Below are 21,948 nucleotides of genomic sequence, written 5' to 3' on the forward strand. Positions count from 1 at the left end.
CAATAAGTGTGTAGGTCATAGCAAACAAGATGAACATTAAGGTGACATCAATGTTTATATTGTACATAGTTTGTACAAGACCGAATGATTAGTTAGGTAGACTAGAATAGCTGGTTGCAGTGTTTAAGTCACATTTTCAATATGTTGTATACTATCTTTATGTAAACGTCCGTTTTACAGCTCATTAAGAGCAGCTTGATTAGACAAGTCTGTACAATTGTTACCCTAACATTGATTTATGTTATGTATATCGTATTTGGATGGCTGAAACTTAATACAAGTACCTTGTACGTATATGTATTTAAATAGAAGAGAAATGTAATATTTGGAAAAAGCATACATGACAAAATTGGGTCTACACCCACCCTCCCCCATTAGTGTTCTTGCTAAAAACCAGGCCAACCTGTATCCCTAAATGTGAAGTACCTTTCAATTCTTTACACCTCCTTACTAGTTTTCTTACTGCTAGCAAATTCTCTTCATACTATGTAGAGAGCCTATTTTTCCTCACTTCATATTGCAATTCTATTTGTATTACACCAACTTAAATTTAGATACTTTGTATAAATTCTTAACCAATGTTCACATCTTAAACTGCAAAGGTTTTACTTCGGATAACAAATTCTGAAGCGATTTGTAATTTGGAGCTTCTCTTACCTCTGCTGAAAATGTTCTACCCATTTAGACTTTCCCCAGTAATCAAAATGTCAGTAAAATAATGAAGCATCTCCATTGTCACATGTGCTTTCTATTATGTGCTCCTTTATACACTTCTACTGCCCTTTAAAATATTCTTTATTGAATGGGTGATGTTTGAATCAAATACTTTTTACACTCCTATTAAACTGCACAGTGAGTTGCATTTCTACTAGTTTCTTTGACCTCATCCATAGCGTCTCTGCAATGGTTTATACAGCAAAGCATTCTAGTTAAAACAGCTGGTTTTCAGTTTTAAAGGTTTTGCCTAAGGAAGACTGTCAATAGGCCAAAATTTGCCAGAATGAGCATGAAAATTTAATAGGTCACACTAATTTGCAGAGGCATTGTGGGTTCACTCATGTCATTGCTGAATTCTAGAAAATTAAAGGCAACTACTAAACTCAGAGATTCTGCATAAATTGTAAATTGTTAGTGTATGAAAAGGGGGTAATTTAAATTATGGAAAATGGAACAGCAATACTGTATTCCATTTGAACTGATGGACCAGGCCAAATAGGACTACTAAACAGGCTAGATTTAAGCTCTAGGGATCAGTTGACAGTTTAGTGCTTGTAGGTTCACAACTCTGGATAAAGCTAGCTTTTATATTGCAGACCTTTGAAGTGCAGGGATAAACAAGGATAGTCAAGGATCTTACTCATTACCACAGAACAGGAAAATATACCACAGAACAGGAAAATATACCACAGTACAAAATGTTGGAATAGTTATTAAACTGGCACATGTTTATCAGCAACTCATCTGGATCCACCACAGACCACCTCCAAGTCACTTTCCAAATACACAGGCATTTTACTGTACCCACCCAGTGGTATTACCAACTTCACTGCACAGTACCTGCATACAGTTTCAATTCACTTAAGACTGAATTAAGCCTCCTATAAAGAGGAATGAGAAGTCATCCTTTCCAAACTTGACTGGGGCTATGCATCCCAAAAGCACATAACAGAATCACACTTGCGTTAATTTTAATTTTGGGAATTGAAGTAAGACATGTGGCATAAGAAATGTAAACAGACCTTAAGGAGTTAGTTTGAAGCCAGACAGGCTTCCTGTTTCTAACTAAGCTAGTGAAAGCAGTTGCTTTACTGTTAATTTAAAATCAAATCTAATACTTCACTCATGCAAACCACAGTAAGTTATGCTGTCACAGCTGAAATTGTGTTTTTACTCGTAGCAAAATGCTTTACTGCAGTGAGACATCACTAACCATATAGGAGCAATTACAATGGAGTCTTCAGCAGGAAGTGCTAAAGTAATCAAATGGCTTGAGTGAAATTTGCAGGATCACCCAGTTTGGTTGGCAACTTAACTTATTTGCAACTGTAACCAGATGGAACTCTGGGCAAACAGTCCCACCTTCAAAAATGCCATTAGCACTGAGCAAAGGTCAATGCGATGCGATTATAGTAATGAAGGCTTATTGCATACTGGGATACTGAATTTGAGGCAGTGACCTTCCTGTAAAGAAGCCATCTCAAGTGGAAGGAATTCTGACAACCTGCAGTGCCAAACCATTTCTAGCAGAAAGAAAAATTGATTTTACACCAGAAGCAAAAAGATAGTTCAGTAGAAAGATTTTACTTCTGCACTTAACACACTTGCTGTTTAGCACTGCTTATAGAATTAGTGCTTCAATAACAAAGCACAAGGAGGCATGCAGGAAATGTTAATAGGTTCTTACAAAGCTCAAGTCTTGAGTTCCATAACTTTTGGAAAATACTGTAACCACTTAATTTACCTGTAATAGAAACGAGCCTTACCTGCCACAGACAGAGAAGGAAAAATCAGAATCCAGAGTAGTTACTACATTAGGAGCTTTGATGTCCACCACAAACTTTGGCAATACTGCAACAGAAAGAATGTTCAGATTATAAATTTTTTTCAGCAAATTATGCTGGCTCTCTACTTTTGCTCTGTATAAAGTAGAAGTAGATAATATTCTGATTTTAGACGCATGAAAAACTCAGACCAACCTTGAGGGGAAATTTTGCATTGCATTGGTCTGAACAGAGTATAGACTCTTACCGTACTTCTCAACAGTGAAGGTCTGGTAAATATCCTGGTCTGCTGAAGTCTTTATGTGGATTGTATACTCTCCCAGCATTGCTTCTGAATCCAAATGGAAAGCAATCTCCGCTATACCTTGACTTGGCATTACATTAATCCACTGTGCAATGCGATTTCTTTCAGCATCCTAAGGAGTAAGGAAAGCATGAGCCAGAGTTTGTATCTTACACCAGAATTCTACCTGTCCAAAACACTACTAAATCATGCAATTTTACAAGCTAAAAAAAGAGTCAGCCAATCTGAATTCATAGGTATACCTGGAATCAATACTGGATACTTTAGATTTTGTTTGGTTTTGGCTGGGCATAATCATATTGCATTCCTATTGCAAGGAAAGGCTCCAAATTAAGAGATTCAAAACTTTCAGTAGAAGTGCTATGATCAGTATTTTGAACAAAACTGACAGAATGTCTATCAACTACCTTAAAATTATATTTTAGGTTACTTGCAAATTCACTGCAATAAAAAATATGCAGCTGCATGGGGAAAGCTTTCCCTTACTAGAGGTACTTTATTGCACGGGTAAGTTTTATAGGGAAAAAAAAGTCAGGATCCAGGTTTTAAACCGATACCATTTCATTGCAATGTTTTGTCAGGTCCCCTTCCCTGAATTTCTTATATATTCCGTAATTATGAACTATTCTGGTATACAAATTTTTGTGGAAAGATGTTCCATTTTCAATTGCTCGTTCTGGCAATCTAATTTAATTCTTAAAGGCAGCATTTCATTTTAATTGGTCTTCAGTTTATAATTAGAAGTGGTAGGCCAAATAACTCTGGTTCTCAAATAGCTAGGTATGGCAGTTCAAGTACTATAAAAAAAAGTATGTCTGAAAACAATCACATCAGGGTACACATTAGAAAACATGCAGTGGTACTAACCTCCACTTCAATCAATGGATACTGAAAAGGAGAAAAAAAATATTTTAGTGGCAGCAACAGATCAAAGGCAGCTCTTGTACTTAAATCACATGACTAGGGATTTTAGTCCATGCATTTCGTTACCTACATGTCTTACATCTAGGATATAATTTGCAGAGAAAGTTAGCACATTTATACAAACTAGTCGGAGATACTTTGTTGGTGTCAGGCCACCCCACTACTCCTCCAGATAGTTCACTAAAGATAAAGATAAATTTTCAACAGAGTAAAATGTAAGGAAATACTCACCTCCACACCCTGAGGGATGAAATTAAAGTCCAAAGTAACAATGCGACATCCCACTAAAAAAAAAAAAAAAAAAAAGTTTAGTTTGAAACCCATCAAAAATAAGTCAGACTTTCCTGGAATCTGGATGGAAAGTACTTTAAAATGCAGTTACTAGAAGACCTGAAAATATCTGAAACTGCAAGCATGTGCACATTGTAAATGTAGTCTGCACACCAAAGTGTACTAGTAAGCCTCATTTTACCAGTAAAAAAAAGTTACTCCAGTGACTCATTGAAAAAGCATTACTGTAATAAATTAGGTCCACTACAAACTGAACTAGGAGCATTTACATGCCTGGCTTTAGTGTGGACTAGTTGTGTAAAGTAAAATTTCATTAGCCAGTAGCTGAAAACCCAGTTAGAAATTAGAAACTGGTTACAAAAGCACATTTGCCCCTCATCCACTGTCTGCTGTTCAACTCCTTTCTATAGCAGATGGAGGTAGTGAGCTCAGTTATGGTGTCATGTTGATCCTAAACTTAAGTGACAAGGCAGGCAGGCAGGCAGACAAGGCAGGCAGACAAGGCAGGCAGACAAGGCAGGCAGACAAGGCAGGCAGACAAGGCAGGCAGACAAGGCAGGCAGACAAGGCAGGCAGACAAGGCAGACAAGGCAGACAAGGCAGACAGACAAGGCAGACAGACAAGGCAGGCAGACAAGGCAGACAAGGCAGACAAGGCAGACAAGGCAGACAAGGCAGACAAGGCAGACAAGGCAGACAAGGCAGACAAGGCAGACAAGGCAGACAAGGCAGACAGACAAGGCAGACAGACAAGGCAGACAGACAAGGCAGACAGACAAGGCAGACAGACAAGGCAGACAGACAAGGCAGACAGACAAGGCAGACAGACAAGGCAGACAGACAAGGCAGACAGACAAGGCAGACAGACAAGGCAGACAGACAAGGCAGACAGACAAGGCAGACAGACAAGGCAGGCAGACAAGGCAGGCAGACAAGGCAGGCAGGCAGGCAAGGCAGGCAGGCAGACAAGGCAAGGCAGGCAGGCAGACAAGGCAGGCAGGGCATCACTGAGCCTCCTGGTGGTTCCATTGAGTGGCATCCCCACAGTGCCAGGTGAAGGATAGGAGGGCAACCTGCTGGCTCTGGTGGGAGACATGGCGGCTCTCCACTTCACTCCCATCACGGCTGGGAGAACAGGATTGCAGACCTGGTTTCCTTGGGTGGCCCAAATGTCCCAATTTAGGTCCTGTAATGAAATGGTCACCTTGATTTAAGGAGATATGCTTACTATTTCAGAGTAGTAGCTACTCCTTTGTAGGAACCTGCAACTTGCCCCACACCCGTCTTCACTCTACTTCAACCAATTTTGGGAGGAATTGCTGCAGAGGAAAATCTTTCCTAAAACTGCAGAAGGATTTATCCAGTTTGTGTAAACATCTAGCATCCTAGAGTAGACGTGTCCAACCTGCGGGCCGCATGCGGCCCTCAGAGCTCTTCCATGTGGCCCTCTACCTCTAACTGCAACATCGATGTACACGTACCCCAAAACACTTTGTTGTGTTTTTCGCTCCCGTGACCTGTAACACTGTCAATGTGCGCATGTGCCAAAGCACCCTTCTAGTTTTGTTTGAGCCAGAAAAGGGTCAGTGTGTTTACGCCATTATTTTGCGCTGAACAATCTATGTGCATGTGTGTGTGCGCGTTCTTGCTAAAGAGGGACTCTTGTATGGATTTGCCGCTGTTGCCTTTGAAAGGGACAGCAATTACCTGTGTTAATAGGCAAGTACAGAGTGAGTGCATGCATGAAAGCAGAATTGTGTGCGTGAAAGTAGAAGTGTGTGTGTATGTGTGCATGACAGAGAGGCGCATGCACAAAGAGGCTAACAATGATCAGTCTACCTACTGAACACAAACAAGTTAGCTCACAAATATATCATACATTAAGAGTACACTTTCATTAAATTGTGGCTTTCCTGACAGGAAGAGTGTTGTATTGAACATGAACTCATACCTCTTAACTGTATGGATTTTCAAAGAATGTCTGAATTTGTGCCTCATCTTCCAATTTGTGTCTTTTGCTTAGGAAATAAAAGTAGTCATCCAAGGTAATGCAGTTCCAGGGAGTAAGAATGAGACAGCAGCGGACCGACTATGTAGGACTGTAGCATATAAAGTTGTATTGTTTTTTCAGATGTACAAAAAAGCACCCAGTACTGTTTTTTCATTGGTGGGTTCTAAGCAGTGATAGACTGGACAATAGTAAGCATGGCTTTGGCGGATCAATACTGGCAAATCAAGTGGGCACAATGTCATTTTTTAAATGTTGGGGATTTTAGTGCGCATGTGTGTGCTTGCGTTGGGAGTGCTGCAGCATTAGATGATTAAAGACAGACTTACCGACTGGAGAATATGTTTCTTTGTTTCAAAACCCAATACTTGGGTACGCAGCTTCTTGCCATTTACAGTGGATGGCTATTTACATTTAATGGACAATGTATTAGCGTGGGCCTGTGGGGTTCTGAAGGATGCCAAGTCTACAACAGCCAATGTCTTGTAAAGTGACCTGGAAATGGATATTGGGATGTTACTGAAAAAATATAGTAAGTGGGCTTAGAAATATAGTTTAATTAAACAAAGTATACTTTCAATTTACAGGCCATAATTTAATTTATTTCAGGTAGTCCAGATACTGGTAGACTTAATTAGGGAGAGCTGTCATTCTGGGGAAACAAGCAGCCCTAGTTTCAGTGAAAGCTCTGTGGTTGCTTGCAGGTTCATAGGTTAGTACTAAGCTAACTGCCCTTGCAAGCCATTTTAAGCTTAGCCAATTATCCCTTGAGACTCAAACCCTGCACCTTGTGTTTGTTAAGGCAAACACCTTAACCATTAGGGCCACCCTCCCTAGGAAGTTGCAGGATGTTGGCGCAATGTGTTTTATTTATTATTTTTAATGCATTTGTCACTTCAAAGCATGGTTTTCTTTGATGCAAAAGGCATGACTGAATGAGCCATATAATGTTTGACAATGATGAAATAGTAAGATTATAAGTGATGTATAATGTTTGCAGCTACAGTTGTTTCAATGGTGTCTGATACATAACTATTTTTGGGGCTGTGTCCCACTTTCATTTTTTGCTTTGTCCAGATTTTTTGCTCTAAGGTTGAGAGGTATGGTTCCATACTAAATCAGAAGTTGTATTTACCTTGGAAGACTTTTAGGCATAATTATGAAAAAGAGCCTTTTTAATCTCTGCTTATTTCCAATATAAACTGCCATGTAACCTTGCAAATAACCTTCTTAAGCTACTTACTTCTTTTGGAATTGACAGGTATGATTCATCTGTTCGGACATAAGCATAGAGTGCTAATGTGACTGATTTCTTGCAGCAGTCTGTGGTTTACATAATCACAACTTTTCTGCGTTTCTGGGTGTGTAATCAATTTAACAGTTATATATACAATAAATAATCCTCTACACTTTGAGCTACTGACAAAGTCTGGGAATTTGTTTTTTTTTTTTTTTTCAAAAGTGAAGGTCAGCATTACAGATCAGTAAACAGTCTGAGTAACTTCTGCACAAATTAAAATGTCTGAATGTCAAATGGCTTTAGATTGGAGGGAAGTTTATTTTTTATTTATTTTACATTTGTTTACCGGGAAAGTCTGACTGGACACAGGTCCATTTTTAGTGGAGGCCTGGGGAGAAAAGCTCCAAAAATAACAAAATATAATACAATACACGAGACAAAATATAATACAATACATGAGACAACAAAATATAATACAATACATGAGACAACAAAATATGGATGTAGTACTCATACAGTATGGCAGAGATTACATCTCTTAACAGTGAGAATTATTGAAGTACAGAATAAACTTAAAATCATTTTTTTACAGTTATTACAGTAAGGCAAATATCAATGATTTAAGGTTAGGAGAAAGCTCTGAAACAATCTTTTGGTATGGATAAACCAGGGGATCGACACAAGTTAGGTTTACACCAGTATGTAGCATTATAGTTTATGGTTTTCTTAGTGATTTACTTTTTGCTGAGCAGTTGTTTGTTGATTTGATGGTCCTTTTGGTGGTGGGAAATTACATGGAAGAAGCCATCTCGATTACGATTTTTTTTCAGATATTTTGACTTCTAGACAATTTCATTCAGTGAGTGGGTGTCATGTGATTACTGGGGTTCCCTATTTTACAAGTAGGGGCTTTATTGCGTGTGCGTAAGAGATTTAATATGTATACTGAATATAATTTTGCAAATGGAATTCTTAGTTAAACATGCCCCTCTTCTTGGGCAGCTAGACTTCAGTAACCAATATTAGATCTGGTTTGATGAAGGCTATGCTACTTACCCAAAGACATTTATGGCTATCCATCCAGCCATTGTGTTGCTAAACTACATTGTTTGATAATGAGAGGAGCTTTTTACAGAAGTTGAAGGTTTTTGTGTCAAGAACCTGTCCATAAAAAGTGGCTCGTTTATGTTGCAGTGAAGGCTGTGGTCTTTGTATTGAGCATTTTAAGTATAACCAGTATTTCTGATGTAGAGGAAGTCTCTTAAGGCAGGATCTTTCTTAGCCTGGAAAGCAAGCCATTGATGAAATTTATAGGGACCAGCGAGAGACAGAGGAAAGAAAGAAGCTTTTTAGTCTGTTTGGATAACTAAGTGAACTTAGTCCTTTGACCTTTGTCAGAAATGGTTGTAGTCTGTTTTGGCAGGGTGTTTTGCTGAGGCACATGCCAAAAGGGGCATTGCACTCAATAATGGCTCTTGTAAAGGAAGAATACAGGGATGATATGACCTTGTCCCTGGATGAGATGCACTTACTAATGAAGTGGGCCATGTAAAAAGCTTTCCTTGCAACAGAGACAACGTGATGGTCAAAATCAGGTTTGTATCAACCTGGGTGCCCAAGTACCATATGACTGATTGCATGGTTACAACACTTATTGATGTGATAAACCCGATGCAGTAGTACATTTAGTTGCTCTTGTTTATTTATATTTACTATATACAACTTTTTAGCTTCACATTTCATTTAGAATGTTTTTATTCTTTTATATAAGTTTTACAGGGCATACTATGCATTTGTTTTCACCCGCTCTCCTTGTTATTGTTGCCCTTTTAAGTTTCATTGTTGCCCCTTTAAGCAACATTGTGGCGCTTGTGGTGATGTCGTCAACAAGCGCCAGTTACTTTGCTTTAAATGCATTTGGTTTTAATCCTTTCAACTGCTGATGAAGCTTCTGGCTTTCTGGAAGCGAAAACGCTGTTTTGGTCTTGAAATAAATTGCGTTTCTTTTACATCGTTCTGGCTGCAGTGGTGTTCTGTTTTTGTTTTCAGTGGGTGCCCAAGTACCATATGACTGATTGCATGGTTACAACACTTCTTGATGTGATAATTTGTGGGGACACTCTCCTCAAAGGGGATGATGCATTTTTTGGCATTTAGCTTGAGGCCATATTTCTGGCACCAGTTATTTGTTTGGGTGAGACCCTCTTGTAGCTTATTCAGAATTGTTTTATTAAGTCAGTAATGTGAATTCTTTACTTTATTGCAAATTTGTTGGCTTATTTTTGTGGATTATAGTATTGTAGGACTGCTGATGTTGACATTTTACGTAGCTGGACTGCTGGAATGGTTTTCCCAGTGAGAAATGCTAGTGCTGTAGTGAATTTGTAAAAAAAAAAAAAAAAAATCACACACACACGTTAGAGTTAACTGTTAGATTAGAGAATTAGAATGAAAATTAGAATTTTAAGGCAAATATTAGGCATTTATTCATTGTTCAAATGCACCTACAGTACAGCCAGGAGGTCGACTGTGGTCTTCCAGAGCAACAAAAGTGTTAACTATATGATATATTTTATATGCGGCCCCAAGACCATTTCTGTTCACTCAATGCGGCCCCAGCAAGCCAAAAGGTTGGACACCCGGACCTAGAGCTACCCACTATGCTTCTGCAGTGCACAGAAGTGCACATTTGATCATGGCCTGGCATACACAACATAGTACACATTACAGTAACAGACCAGGCTTATGCTGCACAGATTCCATCTTGCCCTTCTCACACAGGAGGGGAAAGGTGTACCAAAGCATATTTATGCAAAGCAGCTAGAGCACAGTAGGTTTGCAGAGGTGTCATAAGATTTGATGGTACTGGAAAAAAGTCCCAATAGATGCAAAAATGAGTCTGGGAATAAATCCCACAGTTTAATGGGCACAATGTTAGCAGAACATAGATACCTGATGCAGACACATCAAAAAACTATTGTAAATTAGCAAGATCTTTAAGCATTCACCCACAATACCTTTTAAAATTAACCTTATGGAATAGATAAGCTAGTTCCCCGCAAGGAGTAAGCCCCCTGCCAACATACCCCAAATTTGGTAAATAGTGCTAAGCAACCATGGCATTGCTAAGGGAGAAACTTCACTCCAATAAATTTTGGGGGGGGGCAAGACAGGAAACATGGTCTTTGACAATTACTACTACTGGGCAGCATGGTGGTGCAGCTGTTAATGCTGTCTCCTCACAGCAAGAGGTTCTCCTGTTAGATTCTTGGCTGTGGTGCCTTCTGTGTGGAGTTTGCATGTTCTCCCTACATTCGTGTGGGTTTCCTCCGGGTACTCCAGTTTCCTCCCACATTCTAAAGACATGCTTCTGGGCCACCGCTGAAAACCAGATCTGTGGAACCTAGTCTGACTTTCCCGGTCAGCAAATGTTAAAAAAATATATATAAATAGGATTGATAGTGTCCAAAAACTATGTAGTTGAGGATAGTCATCTCGCATGCTTAGTGTAAAACATTGATTAACAAAAAGTTGGGGATGTTCTCTGAAGTCAGGGACAGAATCTGCTGGTTTCACATATTAAAGTTCAAATTAATGCACACTAGTCCCCTAAAGCCATACTAAGCCAAGAAAATGACAAGGCAGCAAGTTGCTTTCATCCACAACTTTCTTTCAACTTGAGGAACTAGAGATTTTCATGATTTGCAAGAATAGCTTCCCCCATTTCATTACTTATACTGAAACAAGAAACCAAGTCAGGGGGAAAACAATTACAGGATAGTTTTATTCCCAGCACAGCTAGCCCCTCTCACCCACTTTGCTATATAGAAAAGCAAAATCAGTGTAATCTAAAAACTAGACAGTTAATTGCATTAATCCCCAAAAACATTTAGATTTGCATCATACATTTCCTGATCAGCAAGTATGAAAGTTTGCCATCTGGCATTAAACAGACTTGCATTTTTTACTTACCAAAATCTTTAGAAAGGTGAGTCTCAGAAAAGTAGTCTGATTGAACTCCTAAACTTACTACACCATGCTCTTTGCCTCTGCCAATTTCCTTACTCAACCTGATAAGTACAGCTGCCAGTAGGGGGGGTGGATGGAAGATTGCAACAGGGCTAATCACTGTAGAGTTCCACCAGCATGCATTTTTACATGATGCAATCTTGCATGCTGGTTAGGCCAATTCCCCTTGAAAACAAGTTTTGGACGGCCACCTTCTGCCACTATGGTCTCAAGTGTATCTGCAGCTTACCAGAGTCCACCTAAATCATTGCCTCACATTACTTGTGCAGCATACAATCACACTAATCCAGCATTACAGTGGAGTGAACCAGTTCCCCCTCCGTAAAATTAGAGATAACTCACCCAACCCAAATCACCAATTCCAGTGCTTGGTTAACATTAATCTATAAAGCTATTACCATGCAGACTTGCAATCCTAGCCAATAACATTTCAGAAGTCCTATCCAGCTTTCAGGAGAGCAACATGAAATTTAAGGCTACTATTCCAATTTAGGAACACTTTCATCTAATCATTTAAGTTTCCAGAGGTGGGGAGTACATTAGGATACATATCACACCAACCTTTAACCTCATAGCCCTTTACCTGCTAACTTTTGATTGCTCAGTAATCTTTTATATAAAGTCTTAACTTTGTCACCTGAAGTCAAATGGACCAAGTACACTGGTTTAAACAGGCCGCAGCAAAAAACAGGAAGCATAGCTGGCTTTAGGCACCAGCAAACCCTGCAGTCACAGGGGGCCCCCAACCATTACAAGTTATCTGGTTATTTGGTAACAAGACTGCTAAAAGCTAGTACAGCAAGCTTGAATACTTAAACTGAGATCATTAAAATAGCAATATTATGTCAAGAAGCTTTACAATTTAAATATTTAACCAATGACAATGCCCCTGGCCTAGTTAAGCCAGATTGGTGGAAATCTTCAGTAAAATTAACAAAGCCAGCATTAGGTACTCCAATAGCTGTGGCTGCAGGGGGCCCCTTAATCATTGGCTGTGTGGGGGCCCACAAAAGTTGCTGTTTGAGGAAAATAGAAAAAATGTATTAATTTTTGATTACACCCTTTAACCTAAACAAGACTGATATGACCCTGCTAGGGCAAAGCTATAATGAACATAAGCAAAGTAAGCACTAGATAGATCAGCAACCTAGGGTGACCAATCTCGGTGTAAACCTTTGAGTTTAAGAGCTGATGCTTCTAATCAGCAGGGATGGTGCCTTTTTCAGGGATTTTATACATACTGGCAGAATAACTGCTACTATAACTCAAGGTCTGAAGAATTCTGTTCAGGGATAAAAATAGCATGATAAAGTTGAGGAACACATTTTAAATATTATTCACTTAAGTTAGACTAACATCTTACATAAACGTGCCTTTTTTTAGACAAGTATAAAAATGGACTGGATTTGACAAGAGGCAAAAATCAGGAATATGTGAAATCAGGGATAGTGATAGCCATTAGTCAGCGAGGTAAATATAAATAAAAATGACCTATTCCTGCTGCTGTTTGACTGCTAAACATCGCTCACTGATCGTGTAGCAGTACTAGTGTTGTACCAAGTATTTGCTAGCATGTGCATGCATGCGCAATATCAATTTTTATCAATGCATACCTACAATACTGCTGGGACAAGCATTCTTCTGGGTATCAAAAAATGTAGGCATAAAATGTCAGCATTCACTTGTATCTTTTGGTATCTGGTGGCCCCCACTCCCCAGACTGCATAAATGGATGCAGGGGGCTCCCTTAATCAGACTGTGGGGACCCCAAAAAAGTGGTTTCTGGTTGAGGAAAAAATTCTGATTGCAGTCCAGCCTGAATAGAGTTGTGATAGGATCCTGTTAGGATAAAACTGATAATGGCCTCTGCCCTCAACCACAAATATTCTAAAACATCCCTGCTCAGATGTTGGTGTACATAAATTTCCCATAGGTTATGTGGGCTTTGGGGATTGTGTCCTCCTTTCCTTTTTGTATACCTCTGAGGTCAGTTAAAGTAGTTTCTGTGGCTCCTGTAGGGGCAGTGTACTGCCTGGCAGCAGCAAGTAGAATACATTATTGCAATTTTAACTTTCCTCATAATCCAGCACATATACAGCTGGTTGCCTTTGGGGATTAGGATTGAGTAGGCATGCTATGAATATGCATCACTTGAAATATGCAGTCACCTTAAATACTTGAATGTGGCCATTTGAACCATTGCTTTTATCCCAATTTAACACCAGAGAATTGCATAGGCAGTGACTTTTTTTTTGGGGGGGGGGGGGGATTAGGGAAGCAGGCAGTAATCCCATACATGATCTGTATATCCTTCCAATTGACTTGCTAATTTTGAAGCACTATTTTTTGCCAGATTTAAATTTTAAGCCTTGGGTACAACTTGTCTTCACTGAAAGAAATTGAGATTTTTGTTTAGACCACTTATGGATTAAAAGGTTGGGAAATGCTAATGCAACAGAGCATCTACAACCCCTATGGCTTCTGGGGGCATTGGCGTAGAGTAATTTCCTAAATGGTTGTTACTGTGCTGTCTTAGTCAAGAAAATATACTGTATAAAGATGCAAGGAAAACTAAAGCTGAAGAATTGAATTTTTCCTTAAATCAATTTCTGTTCAAGAAAAAAAGTAGTGCATAATGTGGGAAGCCCAACATGGGGGAAACCTAGGGAGAGCTCTGGAGATGCATTTTTTCCTTGCAGGGACACAGTAAGCAGTGCCTGGGGCTCAGGCTCCACTACACATGTACAGGGATGAACTAATCATTGTTAAACGTAAAGGTCAGTAACTAAATGTCTTTGTGAGATGGGCCAACATTGTAGTATGTAGGCCTGTTGTAATAACATTGTAGCTACAAGTCAGTCTGAAGTACTCCCAACACCTGCAGCACAAGTAAAAGGAAGGGGGGCAGTGATGGGGTGAAGTGACCAGGGCCCCCAACTTCAAATTTGCTGGGGGCCCCCAAAATTCCAATACCAGCCCTGGGCAGAAGTGGCACTGATTCCATAACATTATCACAAAGGCATCCTAGGGCATAGGGTCAAAACCTGACCGGCAACAAGATCTGCTAGCCAACTATTAGGATAGTGTTAAGCCTTAAGGATTAGTTTGGTCAAGCCCACTGTACTGTGGGAATCTACCAGAGGCATGTACAGCCTACAATGTAGGGGGCGAGAAACATTCACTTTATTTACCAAGCTAAATTATGATGTGCTCAGATGCTCAAGAGAACAGACCATTGTTTGAGGGAGATTAGGGCTGTAACAGCATGAACCCAGATAGCTGCTTGGATAACTACCTCTTGTTTAGACAGCTATCCCATTAGGGAACAAATGTGAGACTGTTCCCAAGCTGTGGGGCAAGTGTGGATAGCATAGCACAACCACCAGCTAAACTGTTACACCATTATCTAAGTAGCAATTCATGCAGAAGGCCAATACTTGCATGCCTAAAGTTTTTGCTTCTTATTGAGAAGCTTAATACTACAACAGTGCAGGTTTGAATATTTCCACCTTCATTTACATAATGTAACCTTATGCAAATAAGTTAACCATACCGGAGGCAAGTAGAGACTCCTGAACTGTACACATTGTAATTATCTAGGCAAAGTTGGAAATTTAACCGTTAGACAACCCACTGCATAGGAAAGAGAAAACTTAGCAGCACAGTTGACTGATCCAGGTCCCCACCTATGACCAGTGCACAGAAAGCTTGGTTCCCGTCCAGAAAGCTTGAATTACAAGATGCTACTGTCAGCTCTGCAGAGTGGAGAATACTGAACACCACTTGCAATAAGTTCTGCTAGCAATGCACTTGCCCAACATTATGATTTGGATACAGTGGAAAAAAACTAACTGTTGCATCAATTTGCCATCATGCAGCAACTATGTCAGAATCTCCCCTTCCTGCATACAGTACATACTTCCTTTGTAGAATATAGTGCAACATTCCTACCTGTGGCCCTGCCTCACCTTCCCAATAGCTATAGAGGACCAGACAAGTTATTAGTAGTCTGTTAATGACCAAGTTATGGGATGTTATATGAAACATATTGGGAAAGTTTAAGCACATTTGAATGAGATACCAACCAAACCTCTTAATAGAGATGGGAGAATTTAGTCACCTACCTAGGAAAGGCTGATGTGTCCTAGACTAATACAGAATGAATGTATTCTTGCTTTTGTAAGTCCTCTGTACCAGTGGCCCACACAATATGTACTGGTGTTCTAATACAGCCAAATTGGTTGTAGGCATACAGCACATTTGCATTGAACTAAAGGAGAAGTGCTCATTTCAATAAGCACATTTTGCTACCCATAAGTATTTTTCTCAGAGTAGCCACCTTCAACATGGCCTTAACTCTCATTCCTTCATTAGCTTCAAATTTTATTCACTCATTGTCTGGAAAGAAACTTAGGATGGTGGCGACTTGCATGTCAGTAGACAAGTGTGCATTTCATCACAAGCATCAAAAAAACTGAAAGCGGAAACCTAAAAGGTAATTTTAGTGAACCAATAAGCCAGTAGCCCCAGACAGTTTGAAACTCATCACAAGTCACATAGGTTCCAGGACTCGCATGTCTACCCTTGGAGGAAAGGCACCATGCTGAATACTACAGTCACGTTAACAAAACCTTTAATCACTTGGTTATAAACAATTTGGCACATCTGTCCAGACATTATCCCACCTTGAAAGACTAAAATCTTATGAAATTTAGTTTCTCTTGCATGAAGATTCATCCTGTACTTCCATGCAATGATGTGCATACGTTTATTTTACTTAATTGGACAGGGTCCTCAACCATGAGGGTAAAGTTCATTTTACATAAAGGCAAGATCTTACATACATTTCCTGTTAAATTGTGTCAAGGCTTAAGAGTCACTCTGGCATCCTGTTATGCCAGAGAAAAAAATGTCTAGCCTCTGATCCCAGTGTTCATCATTGTCAATATTGACAAGACCCTCTATTCAGGATTAAATAGATATGGGCCTATATGAACCACAGGCAGAGGATTCTCCCTTTTGTTACAACCTCTATTACTTTCCCACAGAAGAGGAGTGTGCACAATGAGGTGAAAAATCTGAGGAGACTGAATAGGAAGATGTAAGATTATAAAATTGAAACAGACATGGAACAAGTGTGACATTAGCTACACTTAACATCCCATATAAAGGGGATAGATAATTGCATTCTACGATGGAATGTTCACAATACTGGAATCCAAATATGCAAGTGGATTTAACAGGGCCGAGAGAAGTAAACACTCCTTACTTGCAGAAGGGAGTAATGCTATGGTAAACATTCTGCAAACTAAGCAAAAAAATTGTTTAGCGAAGTACTAAAACTGGGCAAGACATGTCTATCTCCATTTTAAAAGGGGAACACCAAGGAACAATCCCTCTGATTATGCGCCATTGCAAAGGCTACAGAGATAAGCAAACCATAATAAAATACAAGAGCACTTGCCAGCCCATTTTGGACAAGACTTGGATGAAAACATGGAATTATTTCAAGATGCAGCTTTGAAGCCTGAAATATGCACTCCACCTGGTGATGAAACAGACATGGAACAAGTGTGACATTAGCTACACTTAACATCCCATATAAAGGGGATAGATAATTGCATTCTACGATGGAATGTTCACAATACTGGAATCCAAATATGCAAGTGGATTTAACAGGGCCGAGAGAAGTAAACACTCCTTACTTGCAGAAGGGAGTAATGCTATGGTAAACATTCTGCAAACTAAGCAAAAAAATTGTTTAGTGAAGTACTAAAACTGGGCAAGACATGTCTATCTCCATTTTAAAAGGGAGACACCAAGGAACAATCCCTCTGATTATGCGCCATTGCAAAGGCTACAGAGATAAGCAAACCATAATAAAATACAAGAGCACTTGCCAGCCCATTTTGGACAAGACTTGGATGAAAACATGGAATTATTTCAAGATGCAGCTTTGAAGCCTGAAATATGCACTCCACCTGGTGATAAAAGCTAGAGAAATTATGAACTGTTGTCCAAGTATTCAAGTAAACAGATTAGAGACTGGGGAATCTGATGAACAGTTGGAGTAAAAGTAGAACCAAGGCTATGTGACACCCAAATTTCAAGCACAATAGAGACAAAACTACTAAAAATGCCATCATGTAGAAAAATGCCATGCGGGTCTCAAAGGATTCCAGCCTTCATGTATCCATACAAAATTGCTCTAGATCAGTGATTCCATCCAGTCTGATTTAAGTAGCATTTGTGTTAAGTTGTGATGTCTCCCTGAATGTATATTCTGTACCCCCTGAATGTATATTCTGTACCCCCTGAATGTATATTCTGTACCCCAAGTGTTTTCATGTGCAATATATTCCTTCCAGGAAAGTTTAGTGCAGAGGCCCTCCCTGCACATTCTTCCCATTATGCAGGATAGCAGCAGGCAACTAGAATATACTGATCCCTTGATGGAAAGGAAAATCACTTCACCCATGAGCTCTACCTCAATCTCTCATTTAGGTTATGGGTAGTGGAATCCTTATACCAAATCAGTATCTAACTAGTTCTTGCATATTTCACTTTGTTCCCCCACTCAAGACTCCACTTTCCTCTCCCAGATATGTGCAAAGCCATTTTCTCCCACTTTACTTTTTCACACTTTTCCTGTAACACCATCTTTCCATCACTCCTGAAGTATGTGGGACAGTTTTCCTAGCCACCAGCCCATTCAAATTACAGTCCAAGCCTAACCACACCATAGCAATTCTTTTATCAAAGAAAGAATTGCTAATTTTTTTCCACCACAGTCCCTAGTCTTTGCTGTCCCCATCCTTACAAAGATAACATCTCATTAGTCCATTTTCCAACCCCTGCTGGGCAAGTAAATTCCTAACTAGAATTTTAATCTTAGTCAAGCTTGTGTAGAAAAAGGAATACTCCCCAATCTTCGAGAGCCCTTGCTGCAAAATACTGTATGCTATGCAGGCATACAACAATTCTCAGCTATTCAGAGCCGCTATGCATTTTAACATGGCTTAAAAAATGACAACTTGATGTGGGGACAGTTTGGTTAAAGCTTCTCCCCAGGACAGCTTCTACCACACAAGCTTTCCTAGTTGAACTTTTTCTCAATTCCCTTTTAGAAGCAAATCGGCTGCAGAAGTCAAATTGAACTATTGAGACCTCTTTTCACATCTGTTAAGACTATTTTCACCATAACCAGTTAAGCTCCTGAATCTCAACCCACCCCTTCCAGCAGGCAACACCTCTAGACCACGTTTTAAATATCCAACTATCAGTTGTATCAAAGTAGAAAAGAAACTCCCTTGTCATTACGAAGTCAGCATGCAGTGGAAGGAGTCACCTTTACCCCTTTAGTGAGGATTTGATCATATTCCCTGGTCAACATTGGGCTACTTATGAATTGTGCAGTCATGGCTCTCAAACTTGTTTTACCTTAACCTCAGGCCAGTACAAGGTCAACCATTACCCTATATTTTCATATGCTCAAGTATATCAGTTTAATGTGATCCAAATATCCAACAGCTGCATACTGCAACTTGTTTTCATCTATTAAGATTTGTCAGATTGGAGCCATTTCCATACATCATTCTCATCTCCAGTAGTCCGATATTCTGTCTAGCTTTTTTTTTTGGGTGGGGGGGTTGCTGCTTTACAAACATCTTTCCATGAAAATATGGCCCCCCATCTTAGGAGGGTTCTAATTAGAGCATTGACTATTTTAAGCATCCTAAAACTGCAAAACCTGAAAACGAAGGCACGGAACAGGGATTTTTTTTGCAGAAAACAACAAAGCCATCCTCTGGACTTTACCGTTTTCTCTGTGGTGGAATCTTTTGAGTTAAGTTTGGGGGTGGGGCACAGCCCCCCAGACCAGGGGTGTGGGGGCAAAGCCACCCCATTTTGCCTGTACACTTTTGGATCAGCAAATTTTCCCTGGGAAAAAATTCCCCGATCCATTCCTTTGATGTTTAGGTTTCGCAGTTCAATAGAACAGCATTTGATCTTCTGATATAGACCCATCTTAGGATGGGTAATGCTGAATCCCATCACCACTTTTTTCAAGTTCCATCATTGCTTGCAATGGATCTAAATGTTCTTGAACCAGCTGAAGATCTTGAATTGGTAATTTTTCCTCTGAACTGATGCAAAGGTAGTAATTATTCTGTTCCAAGCAGAAGTTACCCATTACATTTCCCACTTGCAGAACGGGGACCCTTTTCCATAGCAGTGAAAAATGTCTCGCTGGAAAGTCAAACGTAACCTAGATGGGCCCAGGCTGCTGTGTGTAGCTCATTACACAGCCTTTCATCTTCAGGATTTCAGTCCTGCTACAGACTGAATTCTTGCAATTTTTCCACCTGCTCTGGGAAGAGCAAAGCAGTTTCCATATGGAATCTGCCATAAAGCAGAACTAGCATCCATTTCATTCCATCCATTTTTTTCATATTCCACACTTCTCCCCTCATCCGCTTGGCCTCAGCTGAGATCTCATCTGTTTAGAAAGCATTTCTTCCATTGCCAGAAGCCTTTTACTGTTGGATGCTATATAGCACTAGATTTTTCTATTTTTAAAATTTTCATCAAGATAGTCAGACTTCAATACTATCCTTACTGCCTGAATTTTGCCATATTGCTGAGATTTTCCATGTTCTTTTCTCCCTTGGGAGAATACTACTATTACTACAGCCAGTTTTTTTTTTTTTTTTTTTGCTTTTCACAGAAGTGGACTTTCTTGCAAAGTATTTTAGCTCAGAGGGCCCAAATTAGCTGCACAACGCTGCAACACTGTACTGCCCCCAGATTCAGCCCAGTATCAAGAGCTACAGCCGAAAGAACATATGGGGCACTTGTATGAACTGCTATCAAAATATTAGTTTATCAAAGCTAAAGATGAGAGAGTCAGACCTCACACTGAATATGTTATTGACTATACTGCTCAACTGTCCAAATGTCCAAATGTAGCCTCAAAAATATCTGTTCCTCAATTTGAGGTTTTATAGAAAGTCACCGAGGCCTGAAGTCACTAGATGAGACATTAGCTTGACATACCCTTCAGAAAATGCATGCCAACATGGTTATTCCAGCAATTTAAGTTTACAAAAGCAATATTCAAGTCTAGATTTGGACTTGTCGCCACTCACCACCATTTTAATTTGTGTCCAGAATTGTTTTCTGGATAGGGGCATGGTATCTACTTCAGTCTTAAAACCTGATATGGACATTCAAAGCACTCATTTCACCAAGATTAAGTGCCCCAACTACAATATGGTTTTGTATCAAGAAACTGTACAACTTTAGTCCGTACTCAGGTGCTATCCAGCAAAGACTTATTGCAGCAAAATTTAAGAGCTCAGATTATCACATTGCTCTAATGGTGGCCATAGCATTTGGCAGTTATGGCATGACTACATCTACTTGTATTCAGTGTCAAATACAAGTAAAAGGCACCTGAAAAGATTTGACTACACAAGCAGACCAGAGTAAGGCACAGCATATCTTTTGAATACTTTTCAGCTACCAGTTTGAGAAGCTAGAAGTGCTTAAAGCATGTAGAAGAAAAGCTTCCATGAACTAGTTTAGGGAGGAGCTAGCCAGATGCCAAGTCATTTACAACCAAGCATTTTCCATGCGGATTATAGCTTTCTTATATTTCAAAGAAGTTGCTCATTCACTCTGAGTAGGGACACCCAAGCCATGCCTCATAAGCAAATGCCAAAAGCTTGTCCTCTGTGGGCCCAAAGTAGCAAACGTTTCACACGTTCAAAACAGTAGTTTATTATGGAGAAATGCTGGTGCGGTTCAATGTAAAGCACCACATTGTGTGGATATCTATCAATTTCCAGAAGTTGTGCACTTAAAAATAAAACATCTTCATACACTTTTCATAGACGTATACCCACTTAAGGGCATCTCCCAATCTGATAAATCCTTGGCAGAAAGTATACTCTATAGCCAATGGCAAGTGTAATGAATGGTCCATACAAGTAGTGTCCAGTCAGTATGGACAGCTATGGCTGTTTTGTCCTTGCTTGCAGTAAACCTGCCACTGAATTGCTGTACAGACAAAGGGGGAAGGGGCACAACTGAACGTTGAGCTTTCCAATTCTTTAAACCACTGCAGTACTGCATATCCAGTCTGTCCAAGCTTGAGCTGTCCAAATTTGAATTCATTTTTTCAGATCTTTCTGTACAGTAGTGTATTCTAATGCTAGCAGAAAAGTTCAGCTCAAGTGGGCCACTAATGTGCTCAATTCACTAGAGTTGTCATGTTGCATCTCATTATATATTGAGAAGTATTTCCATTTAACTAAGTTCAAAAGGGGCAAAAAAAAGCTTCATTTTCAGGAGGCCCAAAGAGAAGTTCCACAAAATTGTGGAGCGACAAGTTAAGCCTTGGTGGTGCACTGGTAGCGTTTCCTCACAGCAAGAGGCTTGCCTGATAGATTCTTGGCTGGAGGGCCTTGTGTGGAGTCTGCATGCCCTCCTGCAGTCAACTGGTGTTTTGAAAGACATGCGTTAATGGGTGTGGCTTCGCTGAAGGTTAGGCTGGCAACTCGGCACCATAAATATCTGCCAATCATTAGCGGACCAGAGTTCCACTGTGGCAACCCCTAACCAGGAAAAGCCAAAACAAACAAGTGAC

The 21,948-nt window shown here is 39.8% G+C and overlaps 1 protein-coding gene across 2 annotated transcripts in view; it reads right to left on the reverse strand.

The window, feature by feature from the left end:
• The window catches only part of LOC122793959 (alpha-2-macroglobulin-like protein 1), a 621,161-nt gene that overhangs the window by 545,567 nt on the left and 53,646 nt on the right, over positions 1 to 21,948 (reverse strand). For both annotated transcript variants that reach the window (XM_044062013.1, XM_044062014.1), the window contains 4 exons: positions 3,961 to 4,013; positions 3,673 to 3,693; positions 2,749 to 2,917; positions 2,484 to 2,568 (listed from right to left, as the gene is read on the reverse strand). In XM_044062013.1, the coding sequence (XP_043917948.1) occupies positions 2,484 to 2,568; positions 2,749 to 2,917; positions 3,673 to 3,693; positions 3,961 to 4,013 (328 nt within the window). The remainder of the gene's footprint in view (positions 1 to 2,483; positions 2,569 to 2,748; positions 2,918 to 3,672; positions 3,694 to 3,960; positions 4,014 to 21,948) is intronic.

Source organism: Protopterus annectens, chromosome 2.part1, assembly GCF_019279795.1.
Source record: "Protopterus annectens isolate FY-2018-M chromosome 2.part1, PAN1.0, whole genome shotgun sequence".
Taxonomy (NCBI): Eukaryota; Metazoa; Chordata; order Ceratodontiformes; family Protopteridae; genus Protopterus; species Protopterus annectens.